Below are 24,733 nucleotides of genomic sequence, written 5' to 3'. Positions count from 1 at the left end.
TCCTCATACTTTCTGTGGAAATAGCAATGTGAATGGGATTTGATATCTTTCAGGAGAAGTTTGAGGAAAGGCAAATAGATACAGATCCTTCATGGCTTTAGTGATGGTTGAAGCTAGATGATCTTTGAGGTTCCTTCCAACCCATTCCATTCTATGATTCTATGGGACTTTGGCCCTTGAAGAAGCACATCTTTAAGTAACATGGTTTTTCCTAGCGTGTTTGGTTCGACCACTGTCTAGTTAATAACATAAGTTTATTCCCTTATTTAGTTCCTCCCTAGAATTGCATCAAATACTGTTTTTTAGTGCTACGATGGTCCTTTTTGTCCCTTTCTTTTTATTGTGGTATTGCAATAAAGGAAATCCAATGTGATTTGTGTGCTTTCATTATATATACAAGAAATTTATGATTTCATTAATTTTAATCAGTTTACAAGTCATTTTTGTGGAGTCATAAGCCCTTACCTCAAGCTCCACAGGTACAAATTCTTGCATTGCTTTCTACTGTAATTTTCACTTGTCTGTTTCCACCTGTGAAGTTAAGTTTTCAAATAGGCATAGACATTATTTTCCTAGAACATGACTATAGATTTCATGTTTTACTAAAACACAAGTTCTGTTACTTTTTTTTTTCCTGTTACTGGGATTTTACTTTTAATTAAGGAAAAAAGTAGTTCTGAGAATAGGTTTGTGGTTTGACGTGTGAAAAATGGATAAGTGTTGTATGAGCATGCAATAAATCTTGCATGCAAGCATGTTATTGAAAATTTCAGCTTGTGATTATATAGTCTTAGTAGGAAGAAGAAAGATGATGGGATGTTTAACTGTTGTAAGGAGCAGCAACGAATCCACTGAATCTTGCATGTTTCATTTCACTACGTTCTTGCATCTATCATTAAAAATGCCTAACCATCCAGTCATATTTTAATATAGCTATTCAAATTAAAAACAAACAAACAAAAACACAAAACAAAAAATTAGAATGCAACTTTAAAGTGCAATGCAACTTTATAGTATCTTAGAAAATTAGAAGCAATGTCAGGTTATCCCAGCAAGGATTTGAAGGTCCTGGCCACATCTGTTTACAAAAAATTGAGCAAGTTTTGAGCTGTCAGCTCCACTGTAGCCGCACAGTCCTGAAACATGCTTCAGTCCCTTAGTTTAAAGCACTAAGTCATATAAGAGAACAGATGGTGCTGGAAAATGTAAATCTGCTTGCAAAACTCATTTTCTTTGTAAAATGATTTTGCCACCTTGTTCACTCCAAATTAAAAGATTTAAAATCTTCCTGTAGAGGAATAGGGGAATAGTAGAGATGAGTTTAGTTAACCTTCTTCACCAGAAGAACTGATTCCGTTAGCTTACAGGTTGAAAGCAGCTGATAAATTACCTTTCACTTTTCAGCTGAAGCATGCAGAAATTCAGCCTCTATAACCTGAACGAAAACAAAGTTCTGAGATAGCCTCATTAAAGTTGTTCCTGTAGTTCCTTTTAATGAAAGCTGGGACGTGTAGAAGCTGGGAGAAAAAAGAGAAGTGAAAATACCTGTGTTTATGTTGAACTCAACGATTTATTGGCATAACAACTGGTTTTCTGAAAGGGTACTCGAACCAGAGTCAGCAAAGGCTGCTGTGAAAAGTATGGCCATGGCATACGTGAGCTGAAGCTGTTAACAGGGACCAGTTGACATGTAAGTTTTATAGAATTCACTGCTAAGCATCAGCGCTCTTCACCTTTTGAGTCCTGCTGGATTTGCTTCACTTAACACAGGCATCCCGGGAAGATTTCCATTCTGATAAGCAATAAGTTCAGCTACCTGTTCTGCAGAGAAGCAAAAATTCCATTTTGCATGTTCAGTTCTCACTACGATTGACTGGTTTCTGTTCTTATTGACAGTAACATTGTTTCACAGGAGGTCTCTAGATCAAGGGCATCAGTACAGAAAATTTAGTTTTAAAGTAGATTTTGAATTCGCAGAGGGGAATGAGTCTTGGAGCCTATATGTAGACATCTAGTTGATGAGGTATTTTTATGCAGCTCTGAAATAGCTGTTAAATCATGTGAAAGATCTGTGATATTTTCAGAATGTTTTGAGATAAAATGTCTGTGAATATGCAATATATATATATTAGGTAGTAAATGTTCAGGTAGTAATGCTTTATTTCAGTTTCTTTGGTACTGTAAAGGAAAGTTGAATCACGTCAACACTCAGTTGCAATCCCGCTTTACTGGTGTGCATGTAATTTCAGCAAAGTTGTAGGCTATAGTTAATCTTCTGGAGACAATCCTCAAATTTCAGAACCTACATGTGTCTGTTTATAGTTATTTAAAGGAAAAAAAAAAGAACAAACAAAAAAACCTACCTCCCAAACAAAGCTTAAATAAAAGCCTTGGTAGTTTTGTGGTCAAGAAATGTGCAGTTGTTCTTCACTGTGTTAATGTAACTTCAATTTTAGTGGTTTTTGTCAACAATTATCTGTGAATACCTTGAGAATCAGGGAAGATGTACCTTCACATTTACTACATCAGACACGAACTACTGGTGAATAGCTAGCTGTCTGTCTTTTGTCTTGGAACCAGACCCAGATATCCTCTTAATATCTGGAGGAGCAGCTTTTAGTAAGGCAAAGCAAAAGCTTTCTGCTTAGTAAGGTCTAATACGTTTAGAAGAACCAGCTGAAAAAACAAAAATCATATTTTGAAATGAGATATTTCGAAAGTCACATTTTTTTTTAACATCTTGTCTATTTTCTTAGAATTGAGAATAGAATAGATGCCAAATTAGTTTGATTTTTGTGTGTGTGTGTGAATTTGGTGCAGTTACTGTGGTAGGTGGATAGGGCTGACATTGGCATCTAGAATAAAAGAAGTCGTGGCTTTGTGTGGCTAAGTTGGCCATGAAACAAAGAACACGTATCAGGCCAAATCCAGAATGACATGATTTCAAGGGATGTTAAGCAGTAAATAATATGCGTGGCTCCCAGTTAATCAAGAGTGTTAAAGCATTTGAAACTGAATCATCTGATTGTTTTACGGCATCCCCTCTGCTGATGCTGAAGTTAGTTTCTTACTTCAATGAGAAGTTGAAAAAGCAGAAACCCGTTTTGTTAGTATACTGTCTGTAATAGCATCTTAACTCACAGTGACACTGATAATCAAATTCATAGACACTGTCACAGAGTTCCTCAGTGTATATTTGTTTTCCTTGTTTTTGTTGTGCTTTTGCTTATATCTTGTTTTGTTTGCTGTCTTGTTAGATTAATCATCTTTAAAACTGGATGAAATGACGCCATTTTTCAACTAATTTCAGCATACTTTATTGTAATCAGAGAATATGATCATGATACATAAGTAGAAAATGTATTGCATAAATTTCTGTCCTCACAAAGAGCAGTGGTGTTGCTAAGGGTGCATGACCTGGGTAGCACTACCATTTGAAGGCAGCAAAGGTTTGCCTTTTAATATCACTAATGTTTTGAGATGCAAAACATTTGATTTTTGTAATCTTTGCTCGAAGAGAGTTTGCTAGAAACTTTTTTTCCACTGTCAGTTGTTCAAAATGAGTGAAATAACTGATTTTTTGTGTATCACATTCTGTATATTCCAAAGCTTGAGGTACCCATGAGCTTTATAATGAGAAAATGCCGTTATAGATCTTAACAATTCCAAGCATCAGAATAAATAGTTTACCTTTTAATGTATTACCCAGAAAGGAAATTTATACATATATACAAGTATATATATGTTTAAACAAAAAATTTACTATATTTTAAGTTATTTTCTAAACTCTTGGACCTTCAATGTGTGCACATAATTCTGTATCTCTATAGCAAGAGATATATATACATGCATTACAGATAGGAGAATCTCTCTAAAAGTCCCAAAGGCTTAACTAGGGGCTTAAATATTTCAACACATCTGGCTCATTTAGAGCTAATGCATTGAAGGGTGACTCATAATGACTAGACTGTCGGGAGTTCTGGAGGTTTGCAATACACCCTCAGGTAGTCAAGCTTTGCATCTAGTTGCTCTTTCAAAGTTATTTTAGCTCTATATGTCATATGTAAGGGATGCACTTGAGAAAGTATATTGTGTGAAAAACGCTGGTTTCATGCACATTCCCACCTTACTGAATTTTCTGTGTGATGGAAACTTAGAGGTTCAAGATGGAAAACAGAATGTCGTGTTGGGTGAATAGTAACCGCTGCTGTAATGGCTGCTGCGGCAGAACTACGACATGACACAATGTGAATACATGACAAAAGATCCTCAAAGTAAACAATTTGATCTATACACGTACCGATGTATTATATTTAACGTGCCTATTTGTCTTATAGTCATGGACAAGCGAATCATAATTTTTAATTACTTTGGGGGTGGGGGAGGTGGAGTTGGCAGTTGCCTTCAAAAAAGGTTCCTTTTTTTTGCATTCAGTCAAGCAGTTCCTACTCACCTGTGTAGGTGGGGGACAAACCTAGCTCTTTATCTCTAGGATTACTTTGGGTTTTGCCTGATGAAGTAGGTGATAAACTTAAGCCCAAAGTGTTCCCTGCCCTCATAGGTCTGAGTTGTTTTGCGGTCTTTCATTTCTGGTTCACAAAAAAAAAATTTGAATCAGAAATTGTCAAGACAGCAATGTTCCTCTTTTCAATAGTAATTCAGTTACTGTTGTTTGTTTCCTTGGCATTCACTTCTCTACAAGTATGTCAAAATAGGGATTTATTGATATACTTCAAGCTACAGGTAGTCTGTTTCAGAACCTAACTCCTGCAATCAGGGCTTCTTTTCTAAATACATTTTTCCTTCTTTCAAGTTTCAGATGTAGGTGTTGAAGTAACCTGGCTGCTCTTTCATCTTCTTAATAGTTTTGTCAGAACAATATCTATAATTCATAGCAGAACTGAGGACAGGAGGAGTAGCGAACATCTGATGAGGAAAGGAATTACCAAGTGATAATATGCATAGCAGAATGTGACCTGCTTTTTTCTGCATAGACCTACATTTCAACTCTGATCCAGCATGATAAAGATGCCTGTTGAGCTGTCTTTGATATCTTGATGTCTTTCAAACTGTTGTCAAAACCTTTGTCTGAAAGCTAGCACTTGCTTTCTGTGTTCAGTCATCGGCAAATGATTTTTTTTTTAACCTTGTACTCTGACTCATTCTTTTGTAGAGAAAATTTATGAGCATGATTTAATGTAATATCTTAGGCTTGTTAAATATCCCTACTAGCAATGTTGGGCAGCAGGACTACATTTTTATTTTAAATGTTCATTTGAGACTACACTGTGGTTTAAAATGCTTAGGATCATCAGAACGCTTTTCTCAAAATGACGAGGGAATTGTGAAATCTGTATATACTCCTGCCTCAACCCTTTGAATTCTTCCTAGGTATCATCTACCCCCATTCAGCACACGCAGAATCAAGGTCTAGAATACATAAGCATTTAGGTATCCAAATATATTCTATCTACCTTTTTATAACACTGTTTTAAATATGCAGTGGTTTTTCTAAGTGTCCTTTGCACGCTTCTTGGGAGGAAAATATCAATCCTGAAAATTCAGCATTCTGTTTTTTTTTTTTTTTGAATTTCTTGGAAAAGGTTCATTTTGCCAGTTACAGTTGTATTTTAATTTAACCAGTAAAATGGTATCACATTTTCATTTTTTTTTTTGTCACAGGGGCTAAAAGTGTAAATATAATACATCATCTTGGGATCAGATATTTATACTAAATATCATCATCAAACACCCAAAGTTCCGATTAACTTGCTATTGGAATTGAAATAGGTATATTTGTAGCATTTAAATATTTCATTATCCATTTTGTTGCAGTGCTCCTCCTTCATAAAATATGTTGCTTCTATTGGGTGGGAATTCTTGTCAGCTACTTACAGAAAAATCTTGTGTATTTTTCAGTCTTCAGTTTTTCAATTTTTGTCTGTGACCCCGGGAATCAATTCCCTGTATTAATGGATGTTAATGTGCAGACCTTTGAGACCTACACTTATTCCATAAGCTCTTTATTTTTTTGATTTGAGCAAGGATAAATATTTAAGGGCATGATTTGATTTTAAAGGTCAATCAAGAATAGGCATCCCTGATGTCTCTTCCATGCCTTTGCCTCTTCTGCTATCGAGTAACATAGCGTAGCTGTTCACGAGCTGAAGCTTTGGTCTCAATTATTCCCCCGCTCCCTGGAACAAGATACCTTGGTGGCAAGCTACTAGTTAAATGTCCTTTAAAAACATCTTTTAAATGGGCCATTCTTAGGGAGGTAAGGATGGTTTTATCAAGTACAGTTCTTCATGCCTGGTACTTCATATATGTGAGAAGGCATCCATTCCTGGTTTCTACCATGGTCTACTCTACTGGGGCTCGGAAACCATGTGAACCACGGGACTCAAGTGGTTTTAATAATCACTTTTAGCTGTGGGAATTGCTTAGCACCATGAAATCGTAGTCCTGTTGATAAGGATGCTGAAGGAGATTTTTTCAGTTTTTCACTATTCAAGAGGAAACTTGTTTGGCCTTCTGTTCTGTAGATGAGTACTGCTCTCTTGCAACTGTGTTTTCTGACTGTGAAGCTGCAAATCAAACTCTTGAATATTAAAGCATCAAATTTGAAATAGAATAAATCATTTCCACTGTCTTTGCATCCCAATTCAGCAATGAGAATTCAGACAAATTTGTGAGTCTTAATCTTCCTTTGATAAATTCCTAATGACAGTCCCTTCATAAATAATATATTTCTAAATGTTTTTAATGTTTCTCCTTTATCAACGTCCAATAGCTTCCTCAGAATAGAAGCTAGGCTTGCTGCTGATCTTTATTTTCTTTCATTTCTTTCTTATAAGAATCATGTCTAGCTCCTTGCAGTCCTCTAGCAAAAAACATGTGTTAGTTAGCTGTCACAGATCTCAAAATGATTTAATATTTCCCTTGCTACTGTTCTCAAGCAACATAAACAAAGGGATTTTGACTAGCATCCTGAATGGAGGAACTAATGGAATCATGCTCACTTAGAAGACCTTTTTGACTTATTTGAAAAGGCTTTTAATCTTTCATGCAGACAGTTTGTGAGCTATTAAATAATACTAAATAATAATAATAGAGAGATCTGGAAGAATTGTGACCAAAGGTTGATTGCTATGGCTGTTTGCATAATATAAAATAATGAAATGCTGGCTAGGTTTCAAAACTTAGTTTTGATTTTGTTCTGATCTTGCAAATGCATGAAAATCACTCTGCAGTACAAAATACAAATGAGTGTATATATTGTAATGAATGTCTTGTAATAAGTGAAATTGCCTCATGAGTATGCATCATCAATTCAGCCCTTTGGAGAGAAGCCCTACCAGCAGTTGAATTACCAGGGATCATAATTCTAGTAAAAAGTATTCCCTGTCACTCAGGCTTCCTGCTTCTTGAGACCCATACAGGAGGATACAGCATTAATCCTCAAATCAACGGACTCCCAAGGCATTTATTATGTAGAACTCCATGTATCAGATGAAAATGGCAAAATAACCCCCTGCAGTTGGGAGAGAGGTAATGTTTGAAACAATTGGAGGAAAGCCAATGAATCTGTGGTGCTTTGAGTTTGGCCTTTCTGATAGCAATACGCTCAGATGAAGTAGGGAGCAGCTGAAGGTTGCTATTTCTAACACACTGAGCTTTGGACTATGTAAAAATGATTTCATTTTTCATTTATTTAAAACCACTTTTTATTTTCTCAGAGCTTTTTTTTTTTTTTTGTGACAGTAATTTTGTGCCTGAATAATGTCTTTCCTTTCTTCATATCTGAATTTCAGGATTACAATGTGCAGTAGCTTTCCAAATCGCTGAACCTAAGCATAGCTTCAGAAGTTCACCATCCTTTTTTTTTTCAAAATGGAAAAGCATTTGAATCATTATTCTTTTCAGTGCCATAGAAATATCGCCTCGAATTTTAGATGCTGCCTGTGTCTGTGTTTATGCCAGATGGCTCTGGCTCAGTTGGCTAGGTTGCCATCGTACAGGAAATAGTTCTACTGTATTTCATATAGCTTTATTTACTGTCTCATTAATTTTAACTTTTTCAGAAGTTTTCCCTATTCAGAAGCCATTAGGGTTAGATTTCATGCTGTGTTAAAAATTTTCAATAACCATGCAGAGTCCTGTCACATTTAGAGAAGCAAAACAGCTATTTGAGACTGCCCCAAGTATGCTTAGTCTGTGTTTTTTTTTTGGTGTGTGTGTGATCTTGGAGATAGCCTTTTTGTTCTGTTGCATTAGCTCATATTGATTTGCTTATTTAAAAATTATAACTGATGTAGTTGGCTAAAAATGTTGTATAGCAGACAGTGATTTGTAGTATATGCTAAATAAATGTGCATGCTAGAGGATGCTAGCTATGTGAGCTTTTTATTTATTATATCTGCAATTAGCTGTCTGTGTTGTGTATATTTATATGCTAGTGTTGACCTTTTTTATCCTATTGCATGTTCCACAAGTGCAGACACTCACTTTGACAGAGTGACACAACCATTTGTCTCTGAGCAAAACCTGCAAAAGAACCTGGAATGATTTGTGGTACATGGGTTGATTATATGTCCTTCAGAAGCCTTCTGAAGCAAGCTGAATGGCCCCTCATTTATTGCTGTAAACAACAAAAGCCTATTGTGCTAACTGCTGCTAAGGTTTGAAGAGGATTTTTGCTCCAAGGCACGATTTGAAGTATACTCTATTTACCTGGGGGGTTGCTGGCAAAGGTTTTTCCATCACTGTTTAATTCTTTTCCTGCAGTTATCTTGTCCATATTTCTTCTGCCTTTTATAGTAGCATGGCCAAAACACCCTGAGAAACGCTTTGCAAAAGAAAAAGTAGGGTCTCGTATATCCAGGCCCTGTGGAAATGGTGAATTCCCAACAAGGTTTTCAAATTGTCGATTAGTGCTGCTTGCAGACATACTAATCTACTACAAATTTCAGAGGTACAATATCCAAGGCATGACTTCAGAGTACTTCAAAGAAAAATGGCTTTGTCAATTGGAACTGTAGTATACTTATCTTGGAGATGAGCTGTAGAGTAGGATCCAGGGACATGTGTTTTACCATGTCCCCAGTTTTCCAAATAGCTTAATAATCAACAGAGAGAGTAATTCCTCCCTCCTCGGAGCCACTGTTCTCTCTAAAAACTCAAATTTACTTGGTTCACTAACTTGTGAAGGAAAAATTTGGGGGAGCATGGGGAAGGGGAGGTAGTAAGACAGGGATGGTTATTTTCCTCCTTTTTTCCTTAAGCTTCTGGTAGTGTTCACAGATGTGGTTGGGTTCATCTGCGTTTAGAAACTTTAGGCTCATTTTTTCATATCTAAGGAAAATGAAATCTTTGAGTGTGAACCTTACTGGGAGGGTTCTTGAATCTCAGCCTAGTAAATTGTTTTCCTCAATGAAAAGAGCTTAAATTCAGTAGCTGGGAAAGATACTAGTGAGTAAAGCCTAACAGCAGTACTATTTCAGTGATTTTTTTTCTTTCCTGCTTGATGTGTTCAGAAACTCTGAATAGGGCTGAACTGTAGCAGCAACTGCTTATTTGTGGGAACAGTGTTTACTGTTGTGAGCATGTCTGACACAAATTTCTAGGTGTCTTTCAGGAGACTTTGCATACTTAATCATCAAAATTGTGTAGGTGTAGTAACAGTCCTAAACTTTTAAAGTATATCCTTAAGAGTAGTAAATTGTTTTAAATGTAACAGCTTAATTTATTGCATTTAAAGTAGGCTGAGTCTTCCACTCTAGAGTGTGGTGTTTAACTTTGATTTTTGTAACCTTGAGGAATGTCTTATTTGTAGTTAAGCTGGAATCCCCGTCTTTTTGGAGAAGTAATTGGAAGGCAGTGCAAGCTGGCTGTCAGGAAGGATTTTCAGCTGCTTGGATGGCTTCTGCAGGCTCTATTTCTGAAGGAAAATAATTAAGCTGGAGATGCCATGAACACCTGCAGTTCTTGTTGCACTGATGTTTTTCCTAGCTATTTACATCAGGACCCGAAAGATTCAAGTTATCAGTTGAGTCAATATCTTCAAGCTATTCAGCACTGGACATGTCTCTCTGCACCTGTATACTTACTGAAATACCTAGAACCTTTCATTTATACTAATATAAAAAGGATCATAATTATCTCATGATCTCTTAAAGAACAAACAAAGCATATTTCAGACACAAAGTCTGTGTTTCAGGAAACTAAATTCAGACAATTGGCTCTAATTGTTGGCCTTGCCTTCTAAATAGAGACAAAGACCTAGCAAAACTAAAGCAAGGAGTTAGAAAAAGGAGCAAGATACCCAACAGTAGTATGTGGTTTTGGTAGGTAATTACACACACGTTTCATTCTTAGTTAATTACTTACATTTTCAGATATTGCAGAAAGAGCCAGCCTTTGGGGGGATTTGCATTCATTGTGGCTTTATCAAACTATTAATGACATTATTCTGGCAAACTCAATTTTCCTGCCTTTCAGTAAAGGCCAGAAAATGCAAAACCCAGAGTATCAGAAGTCACCGGTGAAACACTAGTTTTACTTGAACAATGCTGAATGTATGTAACTGAAATTGAAAAGATATCTGTAGAAAACTGCAGGTGTGCCTATTTTTACATAAATCCTTATTCTAATATTATGGAATCTTTTCAAGTCTGCTTTCTCATTTTCAAGCGTAGCCTGAAAACATCTGGCATCACTCCCTTAAATCCTCCTAATCTTCTGTTTGATTAAACACATCCCGCTCTAGTTATGACCCATCAGAGAAGAAAAAATAAAGCATATTTCATACGCTTACTTCAGATGTCTCTCCAGCATTTTATATGTAAAAGGTTTTGGCTTGTGTTCATATTAAAAGTAAAGACAGGTGAACAAATAACTGTAGCATTTAATGAACTGGGTTTTTTGAAAAGCAATTTTTGAAAGAAAGTTACCAAACTAAAATCACTCCTTTCTGTAACAGATTTTAATAAAGATAAGTAAATAGAATCAACTATTTACATATATTGCTAATATCTCTCTTGCTACTTTTGCTTTAAAAATTTGAATTTCTTTGCTGGTAAAGAATCAGTGGGGGGGGGAGGAGGGGGTTAGGCTTTTTAAGATTTGATACTGCTTGTGAAGACCTCAATCTTGCTTGATAATTGTATGTGATATTTATTAAAATACTTGCTGATAAACTAGCAGATGTTTGCAAGTGCAGGAACAGTAACTTTGCCCAAAGGCAGGTGGCAGTTCTTTGATTCAGGTGAAATAGCCAAGCAGCCTGCTGACTTGCTGTAGTCATCCTACAGCTGGACTGCATTAAATGAAAGGCTGCCCCTCTTGAAGGCGACTGTCCGTTTAAAGCTCATCTTACTGTAACATTTTATAATAGGTGAAGTTAGAATTTTTTGGACTTGAGATCCAATTCTTTATCTCATTTTATAGATCTGAATCTGTCTTTTGGTGAAGCCAACTAACTCTAGTTGGAGAATTTCTTTTATTTTGCTTTAAAGAAATGTTTACGGGGCTTTGGATAAACCAGAACTCTCTTGAGTGCATGATCTTATTTTATAGATATTTAAGACATACGAACTTGAAGATATTCTATCATGGCTTCAGGAGCTATGAGCCTGAACACAATTTTTTTGCCTTCATATGAGATTAAGTATTAATTACAATGAAAAGCATTATCTGTATTTGCATGTATTTTGATAGGTAGGACGTATTGCAATAAAAATGAGTTACTGATTGTGGAAGTGAATTGTGTGATTAAAATAAAAACTGTTTGTAATGACTAGAATAAAGATTATGAACAACAAAGCTTTAAAAGTGGAAAGACTTTCCTATTTTAGTGGCTGTAGCTGAGTTCATTTAACTGTGAAGATTATTATTTTTTCATTCCAAGAAGTGTTCCATACAGAATGTACCTTGTGCTTGTTTTTTAAGGTTTGTTTTTATTTTCAAATACCTTTTCATCCCCGGTTTAATTTGTTACAAGTCTGCAAACAATATTCTGCCATTTCAATGGTATAGAGAAAATGAGACCCCCAAAATTTTTCTTTGCATTTAATGGTGGTAGACATTAAGTTGGCATAATTGTTTACTTCCTTAAATTCCCTAGCCAAATACTGTACTTCCCTCTGTGGGGCCAAATTTTGTTTTGCTATACAGAGTGAATCGTATACTACCAGGCGCAATGGAGTGAAAATTTTATCACTGTGTTATTAGAACCAGTGGAAGAAGTAGGAACCTGAATTTGATGCATGTTTCAAATATACACATAGCAGCAGGACATTCAACTTGCAAATTGTTTTCTCGATGTCTTATATTCCACATTAGGAAGTCCGTGGCAAGTATTATTACAGAGAACATCCAGCTTCTTGCTTCTCTGCTGTATGATACTTACCTTACAGTATACTAAGAAATCTCTACTACTTAATACCTGTTTATTTCATGTCTCAATAGCTGTGCAAAGTGTGGATTCCTTTTCTCATGTTGATATGCCGTTGATGACATCTTGTGCTCATCAGTCAGTTTTGAACAGAGGCTTTTAGTTATTCAGAACACAGGATCTAGCACTGTGTAAAGCTGGTGAGCAAGTTTAGTAAACCAACAAAGCTGAAAGCAGCCACGTTTTTTGTTCAATATTAATGATAACAATATTGTGTTTAAAAAAATAAAACCACCAAAACTAATACCACAATTAAAAATTTGACTTGTGTGCTTTCATAGAAAAAAGGTTTATTTTCTTCCCTCCTCTGTTTTTTTATCTGTAGATTTATTTAGTGTTCACTGCTGTTGCATCACAAATGTTGGTCACATGTAGAGAGTAGTTTTAAGATCAGCAGTTAGTTTCTTGAGTATCACTCTTATTTTTGCTGTTTCCGCACCCCCCCCCCCCCCCCCCCCCCACTGGTTCAGTGAGCTGTAAGCGATCACTAAGGGTCTGTGTGGGTGCTGTTGCCAGCCCAAATAAGGGACAGAAGTACAAACATATAGCCATGAGGAACAGAACATACGGAGGAAAATGAGCTCAGTCTTATCCTAGAAACTTGTGCTGGGAGGCCCAAGTTATTAGCAGAACTACAGTATAAACCTTGACAGCTGTGGTTCTGCTTAGCCTTTGCTACTTGTTTGCAACTTACCTTGCACTTGCATTTGTGTGATTGTTGAGCAAGTTTAGGGAATAGACTAGGCTGAAAATTAATTGTTTGAGGGTTTTCTATCATTTGGTTTTCAGGCTTTTTTCCTTTACTCAGTTCATGTAGGCACAAAATACAAGCTACCACAAAAGAGAGGACACAGGTTTATGGCAGCCGAGTTGCCCTCTGACATCCAAGCTAAAACTAGAGTGCAATTAAATGATTCAAGTGGTAACTTACAGGCATGTACGTGTATAGAATTAAGATGATAACCCAGCATGAGTATGAGGTTTGATGCCATGTTGAATGCAATTTTCTGGAAATAATTTTTTCATACTTTATTTTACAGTTGCTGCTAATTTACAGAAGATAGTAGATGATCCAAAGGCCTTGAAAACATTGACTTTTAAGTTGGTAAGTTCCTAAGTAATGGGTAGTACAGCAAATACAGCTTCAGAAACAGAAATATTCTCTTATTAAAGAACAGCCTGTTAATTCTTTTTCAAATAGTTGAAAATGCTATGCCAACCATTTAGCAAAAACTGAAAAACATTTTCTGGCCTTCTCTACATCAGCTGAAAAACATCACAAGAAACTACTCTTAAAGGTTTGAGCTTGTAATGCGTGAACAAAGCTTTCTATCTGTGACAGTATCTCTTCTGACTTCTGAGGGTGAAATCATTTATATTTTTGTGCTGTTTCTCATTCTCTTCTATCTGTCCTAATATATTTTTAGCCAGTTGGATGCTGTCATCCAATAAAGTTGTCAAAGATTATTAAGTACATGTGAATTTAATGAAACTTCTGTCTTTGATAGGGTAGAGAAGGGAGGTAAAGGTGTAGGGAGAATCCTTAGAGAACAGTTGCATTTGATTTTAGTTATTACTTAGAGAAACAGAACAGGGAGTGTGTCAACTTTTTGTGAGAAGTTCTCAAAATTTGTGAGCTGTGACTGACAGTCATGCCCATCAGTTGCAAAACAGAAGTCTGTAGAAAAGATGATATCAAAAGTGCTCACAAGGCTGATTTTAATCTCTAGACCAGTTACAGCACTGATTTTTTTTGTAAGACAGTCAATTAGATTTACACTGCAAAGTAATAACTTGCATTTTCCAGTTATCCAGAAACTCTTGCAAGGAATCGTGGAATATTTGATTTTCATTATGGACTTCTGAAGGTGATCTAGCTCAACTTTCTGCACAAAGCAGGTCCGTCTTTGAACTTGCATGAGGTTACTCATGGCCTTTCCCAGTGTAGTTTAAATATTGAAGGATAGAGATTCATCTGAGCAACCTGTTCTGGTATTTAACCACTCTCATTGTGAGCAGTTTTTTCGCCAATTTCTTAGTGGAATATACCATGCTTCAACTTGTTTCCGCTGTCCTGTATCCTTTTATTGCACGCCTTCAAGAAGAGCATGGCTTCATCTTCTCTCTCTATATAACCTCCCTTGTAGTAGTTGAAGAGGGCAGAAAGATCTCCTTTTAATCTTTTCTTCTTAAGGGTTTTCTGCTTTTCTGTAGATGACATGCACTCTTGCCAACAAATCTTGGTAGCTTTCCACTGGACTCTCTCCAGTACATCATGTCTGTCTGTACTGAGGAGCCCAATGTGGACATGGTACTTCAAGTGAAACCTCCAAAGCACCAAACAGAGGGAACAATCACCTCCTGCCTGTTGGCTACGCCTTTGCTAATACAGCCCTATGCACAGCAGTCATCACTAAAATTATATGTTGCTGCCTCACCCTCAACACATTGTCCATTGGTAGCCCAGGTCCTTTCTACAAAGCTGGGGTACTTCACAAGCTGCCCGGTGTGTTCTGGCATAACTCTAGCTGTAAGGACTTGCTTATGCACATAAAAATGCCATTGAGCAGCTGTGTGCACAACAGGAAGAGGAAGCAGACATCACTTGTTCATCAGTTTATGAAGTAATTTCCTTACTGTGGAAATGTGGGCAGCCCTCAATGAAAGGACTTAACCCTGACCCCAGTATTTCTGTCAAATGTTTTTAATAGTGACAACCTAAGAAATAGTGTAATGGAAATGGTTTTTAGATAGTCTAAAGGAAGCATGAAGGAAAGAAACAAACTAATTGCTACAGTATTCATGCAGTCTGGATTTTATCTCATTTTCAGCTATTTCATTGAGTAGATAAGTTGACAGATGAGATGTTTGAAATTACTATGTGTGAGAGAGAACCTAAAACCTACTTTAACAGGACATTAGGGATATGTAGTCAAGTAGCTCCATAACTTTGCAGGGGGAAGGACATTCATTCACATCAGTTCTGAGGAATTTTGAAGTTTCAGTGAGAAACAGGTGAAAAACCCTGGGAAGAACTGCAGAAAGAGCTAAACTGGAGAAAACTCTACCGGTTAGGTTAAGTTCCCTCTACCTCTACTCTTAGTTCTGGTAGTCCTCTGCTAATGGACACTTTCTTCCAATCCCACTTCTTCCAGCACCTGCCACCATTTCAGTTACATGAAGGTCACCCTTTCCACTGCTTTCTTCTCCTTAGTTCTTCACATCAACCTTCTTTCAGCTGAGCATCCACACTTGAAAGTTAATCTTGCTTCCACCATATTTCATTACTGTTTGCACCTCCAATCCTCTTTTTATCTTCTATATATGTCACATTAAACTGACATTGTGCCTGGGCCTGTCCTGAGTTGCACTTTTTGCCCTGGACCGTGAGTCCTAATTTTGGTTGATTTTGATGTGCTCATGATGGATATAATTTATATTAATAACTTTCCATTCCAAAGTCTTATTTCAGAATTGATGTGCTGCATTTGTTTTTATTTCTTGGTAAAATCAAGTTGAAAAATTTACATACCTAAAACTATTGAATGATTAGCTATGTAACTACCAAACTCTTGACAATTAGCTTTCAGCGCCCCTTGCTGAGAGTGACTCAGACACATGTGAAAGAGTAGACTGAATGCCTGTTAGATAAGTGAGTCTCCAGAATCACAGCTTTGTTTATAAAAGCAGCTGCTTCAGATGGGCTGTAAAGAGCCATTTTTAGAGTAAGTGACCTAGTTGGTGATAATGTATTAATTCAGGATTGTTCTTCCCATGTCATTTTTTAAATATAGATTTGAGTACTTTTAACTGACTAAATCATTTGGACTCATTTTTCCTCTACAATCCAGTAAAATCACTAGAAAATACCCCTTTCTTTTTAGGAAGGGATTGGGGTACAGGACATGTAACTCTAATGGTTTTGTTTCTTTGCCCGTTACTATCTAAATATAGCTTAAAGGCTGATGCTTTTTTTTTTCCAGTCGATCTGTTCTTGCTGTCTAAACATCTGACTTCGGCTTTATTGTATAAGCAATGGAATCTCACCAAGACTGTTTAGATAAATAGATATACCAGAGGTGATATAGAAGTCTGTGTTGTTTCTAATTCACATACTTAAATTAGAGGCTTGAGATTCTGAAATTTAATATCCCATAGTATCCAGTTACTGTTTTTATATGTTGAAAACAAAGCAACTTGAAAACTTATGTTGGGATATTTCTTTGTTTTAGCTTGATGTATTGCTTAAATGCTGGGGTGCAGTCATGTCACAAGGTGTTTCAGATTCCAGTGAGTGAATGGTGTTATATTCGTAGGCCTTATCGCAGTCAGAATTAATAGACAGTCCTAAATCAATGCCTTTGTCCCTCCTAAAGGTAAGTTCCACTGGCTAGGTAACAGTTCCTGAGGTTAATTTTTAACCTAAGTCTCTTGCTAATAGTTTTAACCAGCTCCCTGGGAAAAGAACCTAACCACAAGAAGTATCTAATTTATTCTTACTCTTGATTAATTTAATGTAAGTTCAATTTCTGCCTGCTCTTAAATTGTGTAGTATGGTAGCTAAATAAATTGTTGTCTAGGAGAATTGTCATTTGTTTTTCTTCACCTCTTAGCAAGGTCTCACTGAATCTGGGAGCACTTATATATGGTTTGATTAAAACACATTTTCTTGGTAAATATTTCATGGGGATTCAAAGTCTAAATCTAGGTAATCCTATATCCATTCGGAGGATTCAGTTGAAAAGTGTTCTTTAGTATAGGATTAGTTACTATTTGTGGACAAGGAATCTGGTTAGTATCTCAGTGCTTGCAGATTGCTTTTGCTGGTGTTTTGCTGGTATATTATTTCTATTCAAACAGCAAGTATTTTCATTTGGGAAACAAGAAGTTATGTCTTAAGCATTTCTGTCTTTAGTGAACTTATTATTTTGGGAATAATTAAAGTGAGGTGTCTGAATGAACCTGTCTTTAAGGTTTTGTCTCCTTGTGTATTTAAGTGCATCTTTGATCTTACAATGGCGATGTTCTACAAAACATGCATAATATTAAACCTCCTTCGCTTGTCGTGGCTAACGCAGAATTATGACTTCCCTGCAGGATCCAGCTGTCCACACTTTTGGAAGGAGGCTGTTTTAATACACAAGTATTATTTCTTGAGGAAACACAAAACTATTATGCATCATAATTAACATTTTATCCGAGAATTTTTCTTATGAAAAAAGGGAGAAAATATCATTAATGAAAGAAAGCATTCACTCCCTTAACAGTGAATTGCAAATAGTAAGAGCTCTTCTCGTATGCTGCAGTTTGCATATAGCTTTACTATGCTAAACACAAACTATAAGGTAGTAGGTTTCCAATGCATTAAATATTAGGCAGTACTGATTGATCAGGAAGGCATTTAAAAATCTGTATGCATCTAGGTAAGTTGCTTAGCATGTCTTTCAGGAAATTGATAGTTAGCTAGGGCGTAGAATGATGTAAATAATACTCTTTTTATCATGACATTTTACATGCAAAATGCAAACTCCGTTTATTTAGTAAATTCCCAGCTCAAAAAAACAATGAGACTTCCTAATAACCAGTGATCGTGATCTCAGACTTTTAGCTTGCTACTTCAGTGGACTAAGGTCTTTTAAATACTGCCTGAAAGGAGAACTTGTGTGTGTGATAAAAGTAAATTTGAAGGAGTAGCTTGATGTAATGTTTTCACAAGTACCAATAAAGTTTATTTTTGGTTGTGAAAACTCAATGTATAATGTCATTTGGTGTACATTGTATGTGTGATCGGAAAGGTTCTGACAGTTTGGAGGGGATATACTAGTAAGTCTGAAGGCACTTTTTGAAGTAATTTACCATTACACACTTCACTCAATTTTATTATTACTTTGAATTATCTGCTCCGTAGGTATAGAATGCATTTTAAAAAATGAAAAAAATATTATTAAAAATAGTCAATTATGTGCTACAGAAGCTGATTTTTAACTTAAAAATCAAAATATTAAAATACCTTGCCTATGTAATATATTTTTTTAAGCAGACCTAAATCAACTGTTCAGTCTGAAGCAAGATGGTTTTTATATTCTTCATGTTATTTGTGAAAAATGAACTGATTATTTGTGCCGGTTTGTTCAGTAACAGACGTTAGTAAAGATTCTGAACCATACAATTTGAAGTGCTAGATGGTATAGTCAGAAAGGGGACATTCTTTTGCAACTATTTGTATATACTTCTCATAGGCTGCTTCAGTTTCTTGTTTAAAAATTCATTGGGTTGGTATTCCAAACAGACTTTGTAGCTGGACTCAGGAGTCTTTTTTTTTCAGACGTTGGTGTCTACAGCACAACAGTAAAAGGTGGATTCTCTATATGTAGGTTATTTGGTCTTCACAAGTGAAAATGACACTCAGATGAAAAAACAAGTTCAGCTCACATTTGGGAAGTTTGGGTTAAAGAATTTTGGTCTTTAAGTGACCTTTTGGGATAGCTGCAGAGATCATTTTGTTTCTCTGTGTTCATTTCCCAGTCTTTCATGGTTGTTTTTTTTGTTGTTGTTTGGTTGGTTTTTTAATATTGATTCAAAGATTGTGCTAAAATGAAGGATGCAGTGGACTGATGCTGACAGAAAATAGACTAAGTAATGTGAAAGCTTTTCTTCAAGTAAGCTGTTTGCTGACTAGGCAATACAGGGAAAATTTATAGCCTGATTGTCAAACACTCCTTTTTAACCTGGTGTCCTAAACATTTCTGTTTTTACTTGCAGGCCTCTGGCTGTGACGGCACTGAGATTCCTGATGAAGTGAAACTGATTGGGTTTGCTCAGTTAAGTGTCAGCTGATGTCTGTCTCATGACCCCAAGCCAAATTGTGAGATTACGAAGAGGCCAGCTTAGATGCAAAGGAAAATTAATGCACCACACACTGAGTTCTGCTTCATTCTCTAGCAATTCACAAAGTCAGAACAAGCAAAGCCCACAGCTACACCGCTGCTGCTAATGTTCAAAATGCTACTAAATGTCTTAGCAGTTGATTTGGATTTCCCCCAAGTGAAAAGCCTGTGGAAATGCACTCAGGTGGCTGTATTCATTGGTTACAAAAGGAATTTTCTATCAAGCTTCTTTCATAAACTTTTGAGTGATACTATTTTCTTCTTGTACTTGTGGTTGATAATACTGCCTCTGTTCTGTTATACTTAGAAGTTAGCATAAATATAAAAGTTGAGAATTACTAGCTGAACTTGAATTCTAGTTTTAAAACTGACTGTGAATTTTATTTTTCATATATTTATGCTTTACACATCCTAGTAATAAGAAAATGATTTGACTTGGTTACATGTTATTTACAGTTAATCTCCCATTATTTAAAAAAAATAATAATTCAGGTATCTTTGAACTTCTAGGGTGTTTTTTTTTTTAAATCAATTAATTAGGCATTAGCAAGCTTTTGTTAGTTGTGTCTAAAAACCAGTCCACAAACTGATTGTCAAGGATGTGGGAGGTGCCTTGAAGACATTAATGTTTTAAGAATGTGCCTGAGGCTGCTTCAATTTAGAATAATCTCCATTTTCTGTAAGTACCATATATATGGTACTGTATAATAGTAATCTGAGCAAAGAGGGATTATACAGTAGCAAAGGTGTTAGTGTCTTTTGACTATGCTTTATTGGGGAATATATGAGCTAGAACTACTTTAAACTGTTGTTGTTGAGGTAGACTGCTTACTGTGTCCATCTCTGATTTGACGTATCCTTAATGATAGAAACTGGTATCATACAGGTGATAAAAACTTGAAGAACAGATTTCTGAAGCTTTACTTGAAATTCTGCAAAATACCAAGGTGGAGTAAAAATAATAGGGCTTTGTGCAATGGTCCAGTAAAACTGTTAGAAAGAAAACACTTCTGACCCAAGTAGTCTTACGCTTAACCTGTGGCATAGATGTTATGGAGCTAGTGAACCTTAGAAAGATTATCAAATATGGAGACATATTCCTTGGACGTTACAATTTAAACTACTTCCTAGCTAATTCTAGATAAACGGCAGCTCTTTAATGTACTGAAAATGGCAAATATATATTATTAAGAGAAGTTATTTATAATGCCTTGTCATAATCGTTGAGGTGTTCTAGAGCCATTTGCGTATGACTCAGTGTAATTCCATTCCATCCTCTTGTTTACATGATGATTACTCCAAGATGACTGCAAAGGTAAAAAATAAAAAATAAAAATAGAAGTGTATTGCACAAACAGATTTGCGTTTTGAATTTCTGTGCTCTGTGTACATTTCAATTGCTGTGTGGTGGGGTGATGTTATAACTCTTTGCTGCCTTTATTTAGTTGATGATGAGTGGCACCTGTGCAAGGGACATGGCTCCCTGTGTTGTGGAGAAGAAAGAGAGAAAACACCATTTTCCCGCTAACAGTGCTTCGCAGAAGCCATTTTTAAGACTTTGAACTGCTGAGGTGTTCATACTTCAAGAAATTATTCTGGAGCAGGACTTTTTATTCTTGTGGGAAGCCGGTGTGTCTGAGGAGGAGGCCTCAGGGTGGGGCTAGGGCTGTGACCTGCTGCTTCTGGCCCAGGTATGGGCTGATGGCTGCAGCTGGGACTTGCTGGGGCAATTAAGGCCCTCCCCAGGTGACTGGTGCCCTCAGGACCAGTTGCGTGGAAAGCCCCGTGCCTGGGTGAAGGCTTTGGTGGTACGTGGCTGTAGTGGCCAGGGGCTGGGTCCTGTGGTGTGGCGGGTGGAAGGGCCCTGTGCTCCAGTGGGGCTAGGCCTGGCCTGCATCCAGCTGAAGAGAACCAGCAAAAATGGTAAGTGTGCCCTTCAGTGACAAAAATTGTGCGTCTTTCCTTGGCTTTGAGGTACTTTGCAGGAGCTAATGTGACATTATTGATGATCTGCTCAGTATCGCTTACATATCAGCGGAACCTCGCCTCAGCACCCTGTAACAGGCTGTTGATCCTTGCCAAACTTTGGCTGATGCTTTCTCGGGGATGGCCCGTGCATGCTTTGCTGCTGGCTGCCCCGAGCCCAGCTGCTGGAGAAGCTGGGACAGGGGACTTGTGGCTACCACCAGTGGCAGCGGGGACAAAGGCCACGCTGTGAGGCAGGTGCCAGAGCAGGGCCTCGTGCCTCTGCCATGGTTGTGGAGGCTGAGGGCAGCGTGCCTGTGAGCTGGGGGAAGGCTGCAATTTAGCACAGCTAATTATTCATGATCAACCTTTGTAATGAAATGAGAGTAAATCGGAAAGTACCTTAAATATGTGTCTTCCAGTGAAAAGAGTTAATTACCTGCACTGATGAGATCGGTTGGTGACTGTGCAAGATCAGAAGGACTTATGTTCAGGGCATTACTGTTTGACTACTTTTTGTTACGTACATTAATGCCTGCTTCTTAAAATGTTGTGCCAGCATTGACTAATCCATCTTCAAAGTAGTTAGCTTCCTTTTTCAGGCAAACGAATGTTCAGGGCAGCTTGTTGTTTTCACAGGTCTATAAAAGAAGTCAGAATATGTTAAATGATGAGAATCGTGTGCCACTCACTAGCAGTCTCCCCTAAAACGGGGAAAAGGGTGTTGGAGTATGAGTAGCAACTGTCAAAAGCGCTTACATGACATGCTGGTTGGGACTGCAGGAGGTATCTAAATAAAAAGGAATGTAAATACTTTAATTGAAGTATCCAGCAGCATTGTAACAAGATAAAACTACAGTTGTTACACACTTGCAGTCTGAAGCAGAAACATGCAAATGCTTCACTGAGCTTCCTTGGCTCAGTGAGACAGCAAATTCATGCGGCAAACTTGTGCAGCAGTGCTTTTTATCACAGCTGTGTTGGGGCTGTTTGTTAATTTTTTTTTTTTTGTGGCTACTAAAGTATTGTTAAGAAATACGGCGTAAGCAAAATGAGTTCAGAAGAAAACTGGCCTGAGGGAAAAGGCAGTTTAAGCTTTAAAGCCTGTTAAAATGACATTCATGAATTAGTTTCTGCCCCCAAAAGTATACAGATGAAAAAAGGTGAAAATAAACAGTAGGTTGCAATAGAAAGTAATGTACAAGTGGTGACAGAAATAGACACCAAATATAATAGGAATTAGCTTCCTGAATACCATATCCACATAGTCTGAATATCAAGAGAAAAGAGAAAACCAGCAACTATTCACTTATTCATGTTTATATGAAGGAGATGGATACGGTTCTCATTTGTGATATGACACGTACTGCTCTAAAGCAGTTGTGGTGCACATCTTACAAAGGTGTTGCTGAACAAACCTTGGGCCTGCTGCTGCCTGCAGCACCTGCCTGTGTTTAGAGGAAGAGGTCTATAATTTTAAACGAGATGAAGCTGGAACAGATGAGTTACCATTTCTGAGGCCAGAAAAATTGGGCTCAATGAAATGTTTCAAAAATTTCTATAGGGATGGTTACAAGCCACTGCTCGCAGGCTCTGTGGGCTGATGTCTGTCCATGGAGCCAGGCCTGCCAGTGCACTGCCTTAGCGCGATGAAAGTAGCAGTGTGTTGTGGACTGAGCTGGAATTCAATAGATGAAGGGAAATACAGTTCTGTAGTTTTATTTTCAGAGTGTTAAAAAAGAAGAATATAAACATACAACTTAGCACAAAAATGTGTTAGGGGAATAACTGGCTTGTGCTTGCATAAAGGCTTGGGGGAGGAGGGACATTTCTAGCCTTTTCTCTCCTGGGATTCCATTGTGGGCTTCAGGCCAGGAAAGCTACCTCCCACTCCTGGCAATGTGCACTTTTCAGGCAAAGAAAACAGGAACACGTCTTTTTTTTTTCCTCTGGTAAGTGCTGGCCTCAGATACTCTCACCACACGTACAGAGTTGTATGCAAACTGTAATGCAGCTAGCAAGTTGTGATAGTAATTTTGGCTTTCTAAAAGTATTAGAAATATGTTACCATTATTTCCTCTACAGACCTCCCTGCCCCAGAGCATACTTCTGCATTACGTTTGAGCTTAGAGGTGGAAAGAGGTAAATAAGCCGGGAAACACCACTGAATTTTCTCCCACATCCTCTTCTGAGATGAAGATGAGTGTATTTTAGATGGCTTAGTCTAACTTAAGCTTTCCAACTCAGGGGTTGGACAGAGCAGCCCTGGGGCCCTGGGGTTGCAGCCAGGGGCTGCAACAGAGCAGCCCTGTAAAATTTGATCACGGGGCATCCCTTCAGAACGTTTTCAACCTCCACTCTTTTCCTATGAGAGTGAATGCTGTTTGCAGCTTGTAAATGATCTGCCTCCCCCTCATGCTTTTCTTAATCAGAGATTTATTTTCCTTTTCACCACCTACCTCTGTGTAATGATGTTGGATGGTGAGATTGGCCTGTGCCTGAAATCAATTAACTATGATGAGGAATCTGATGCAGACCTAAAACACTGCTAATTGAGTACATGGAAAATGCTGATTTTATTTAGCTGGGAGCAGAGAATGCTACCCCCACCCAGTGTTTTTCAAAGCAGCAGAAAATATGAGACCTTGCTTATAACCAATAACAGTTGATATATTTTTTCTCGAAATTGCTTGTAATATAACTTTATTTAGTCAATTGCTGCGTGTTTGTTCACTGCATCAAGTGGGCAGCCTTTCCACCCTCTTGCCATGTACTCATGCATGTGCATGCACTAAGAATGCTAATTACTTTCAAATGAGAAGTTGGAAAAGCAGCAGGAGTCTCCATCTTCAAGTTCCCTGTTCATGTGCTGTATTAATGAGCTGGTGGAGCAACTGGACTTACTCAAAACAAACAAAAACCTCCAGCAAAGTCTGTTTTACTTGTGTTTTATTACACAATGGTCCAACTGATTAAATATCCAGGCGTATTGGTTGAGCATCATGACATTTTGTTTATCCATTTTCTCACTATGAATAAGCCCAACATTACAACGCACATTAAAATGTGATTTTATAGCTGTTTTATGATTGTTAGGTTGTTGTTTGTCAAGCTGCTTGCATAGTCATTGTAATCTGAGATGTTGAACCAAACTCGGTAGTTGTGAAGTAGTTTGCTTCTAATGATGTCCAGAATATGGGCAATGATGGATCAATGAGCAATTACAGGGACTTAGAATGTACGGTAAGAAGGAGAAATATTTAATTTTCACTGCATAAACCAATAGGGAGGCAATCTTGTCCTTCTCAGGACATGAATATTTTGCTATCTAATCTTCAAATGTGAAAGCTATGCTTGTTTATTGTCTCAGTAGGGTGTAGAAAATCACTAATGCAACTGGATCTGTTTTTGTAGAGGAACAGCTATG

General features: G+C 37.3%; 1 protein-coding gene across 1 annotated transcript in view; it reads left to right on the top strand.

Annotated features, from left to right (window-relative positions):
- The window catches only part of STK39 (serine/threonine kinase 39), a 91,088-nt gene extending 70,390 nt beyond the window's left edge, over positions 1-20,698 (top strand). Inside the window, 2 exon segments of the mRNA XM_083842403.1 lie at positions 13,495-13,559; positions 19,217-20,698. Of these exon segments, the coding sequence (XP_083698529.1) occupies positions 13,495-13,559; positions 19,217-19,291 (140 nt within the window). The 3' untranslated portion in view covers positions 19,292-20,698.
- Positions 20,699-24,733: the final 4,035 nt, after the last annotated feature.

The sequence above is a fragment of the Anser anser genome (assembly GCF_964211835.1).
Source record: "Anser anser genome assembly, chromosome: 6".
Taxonomy (NCBI): Eukaryota; Metazoa; Chordata; class Aves; order Anseriformes; family Anatidae; genus Anser; species Anser anser.
The sequence above is the reverse complement of the archived record's forward strand: the minus strand, read 5'-3'. Positions and strand labels throughout refer to the sequence as shown.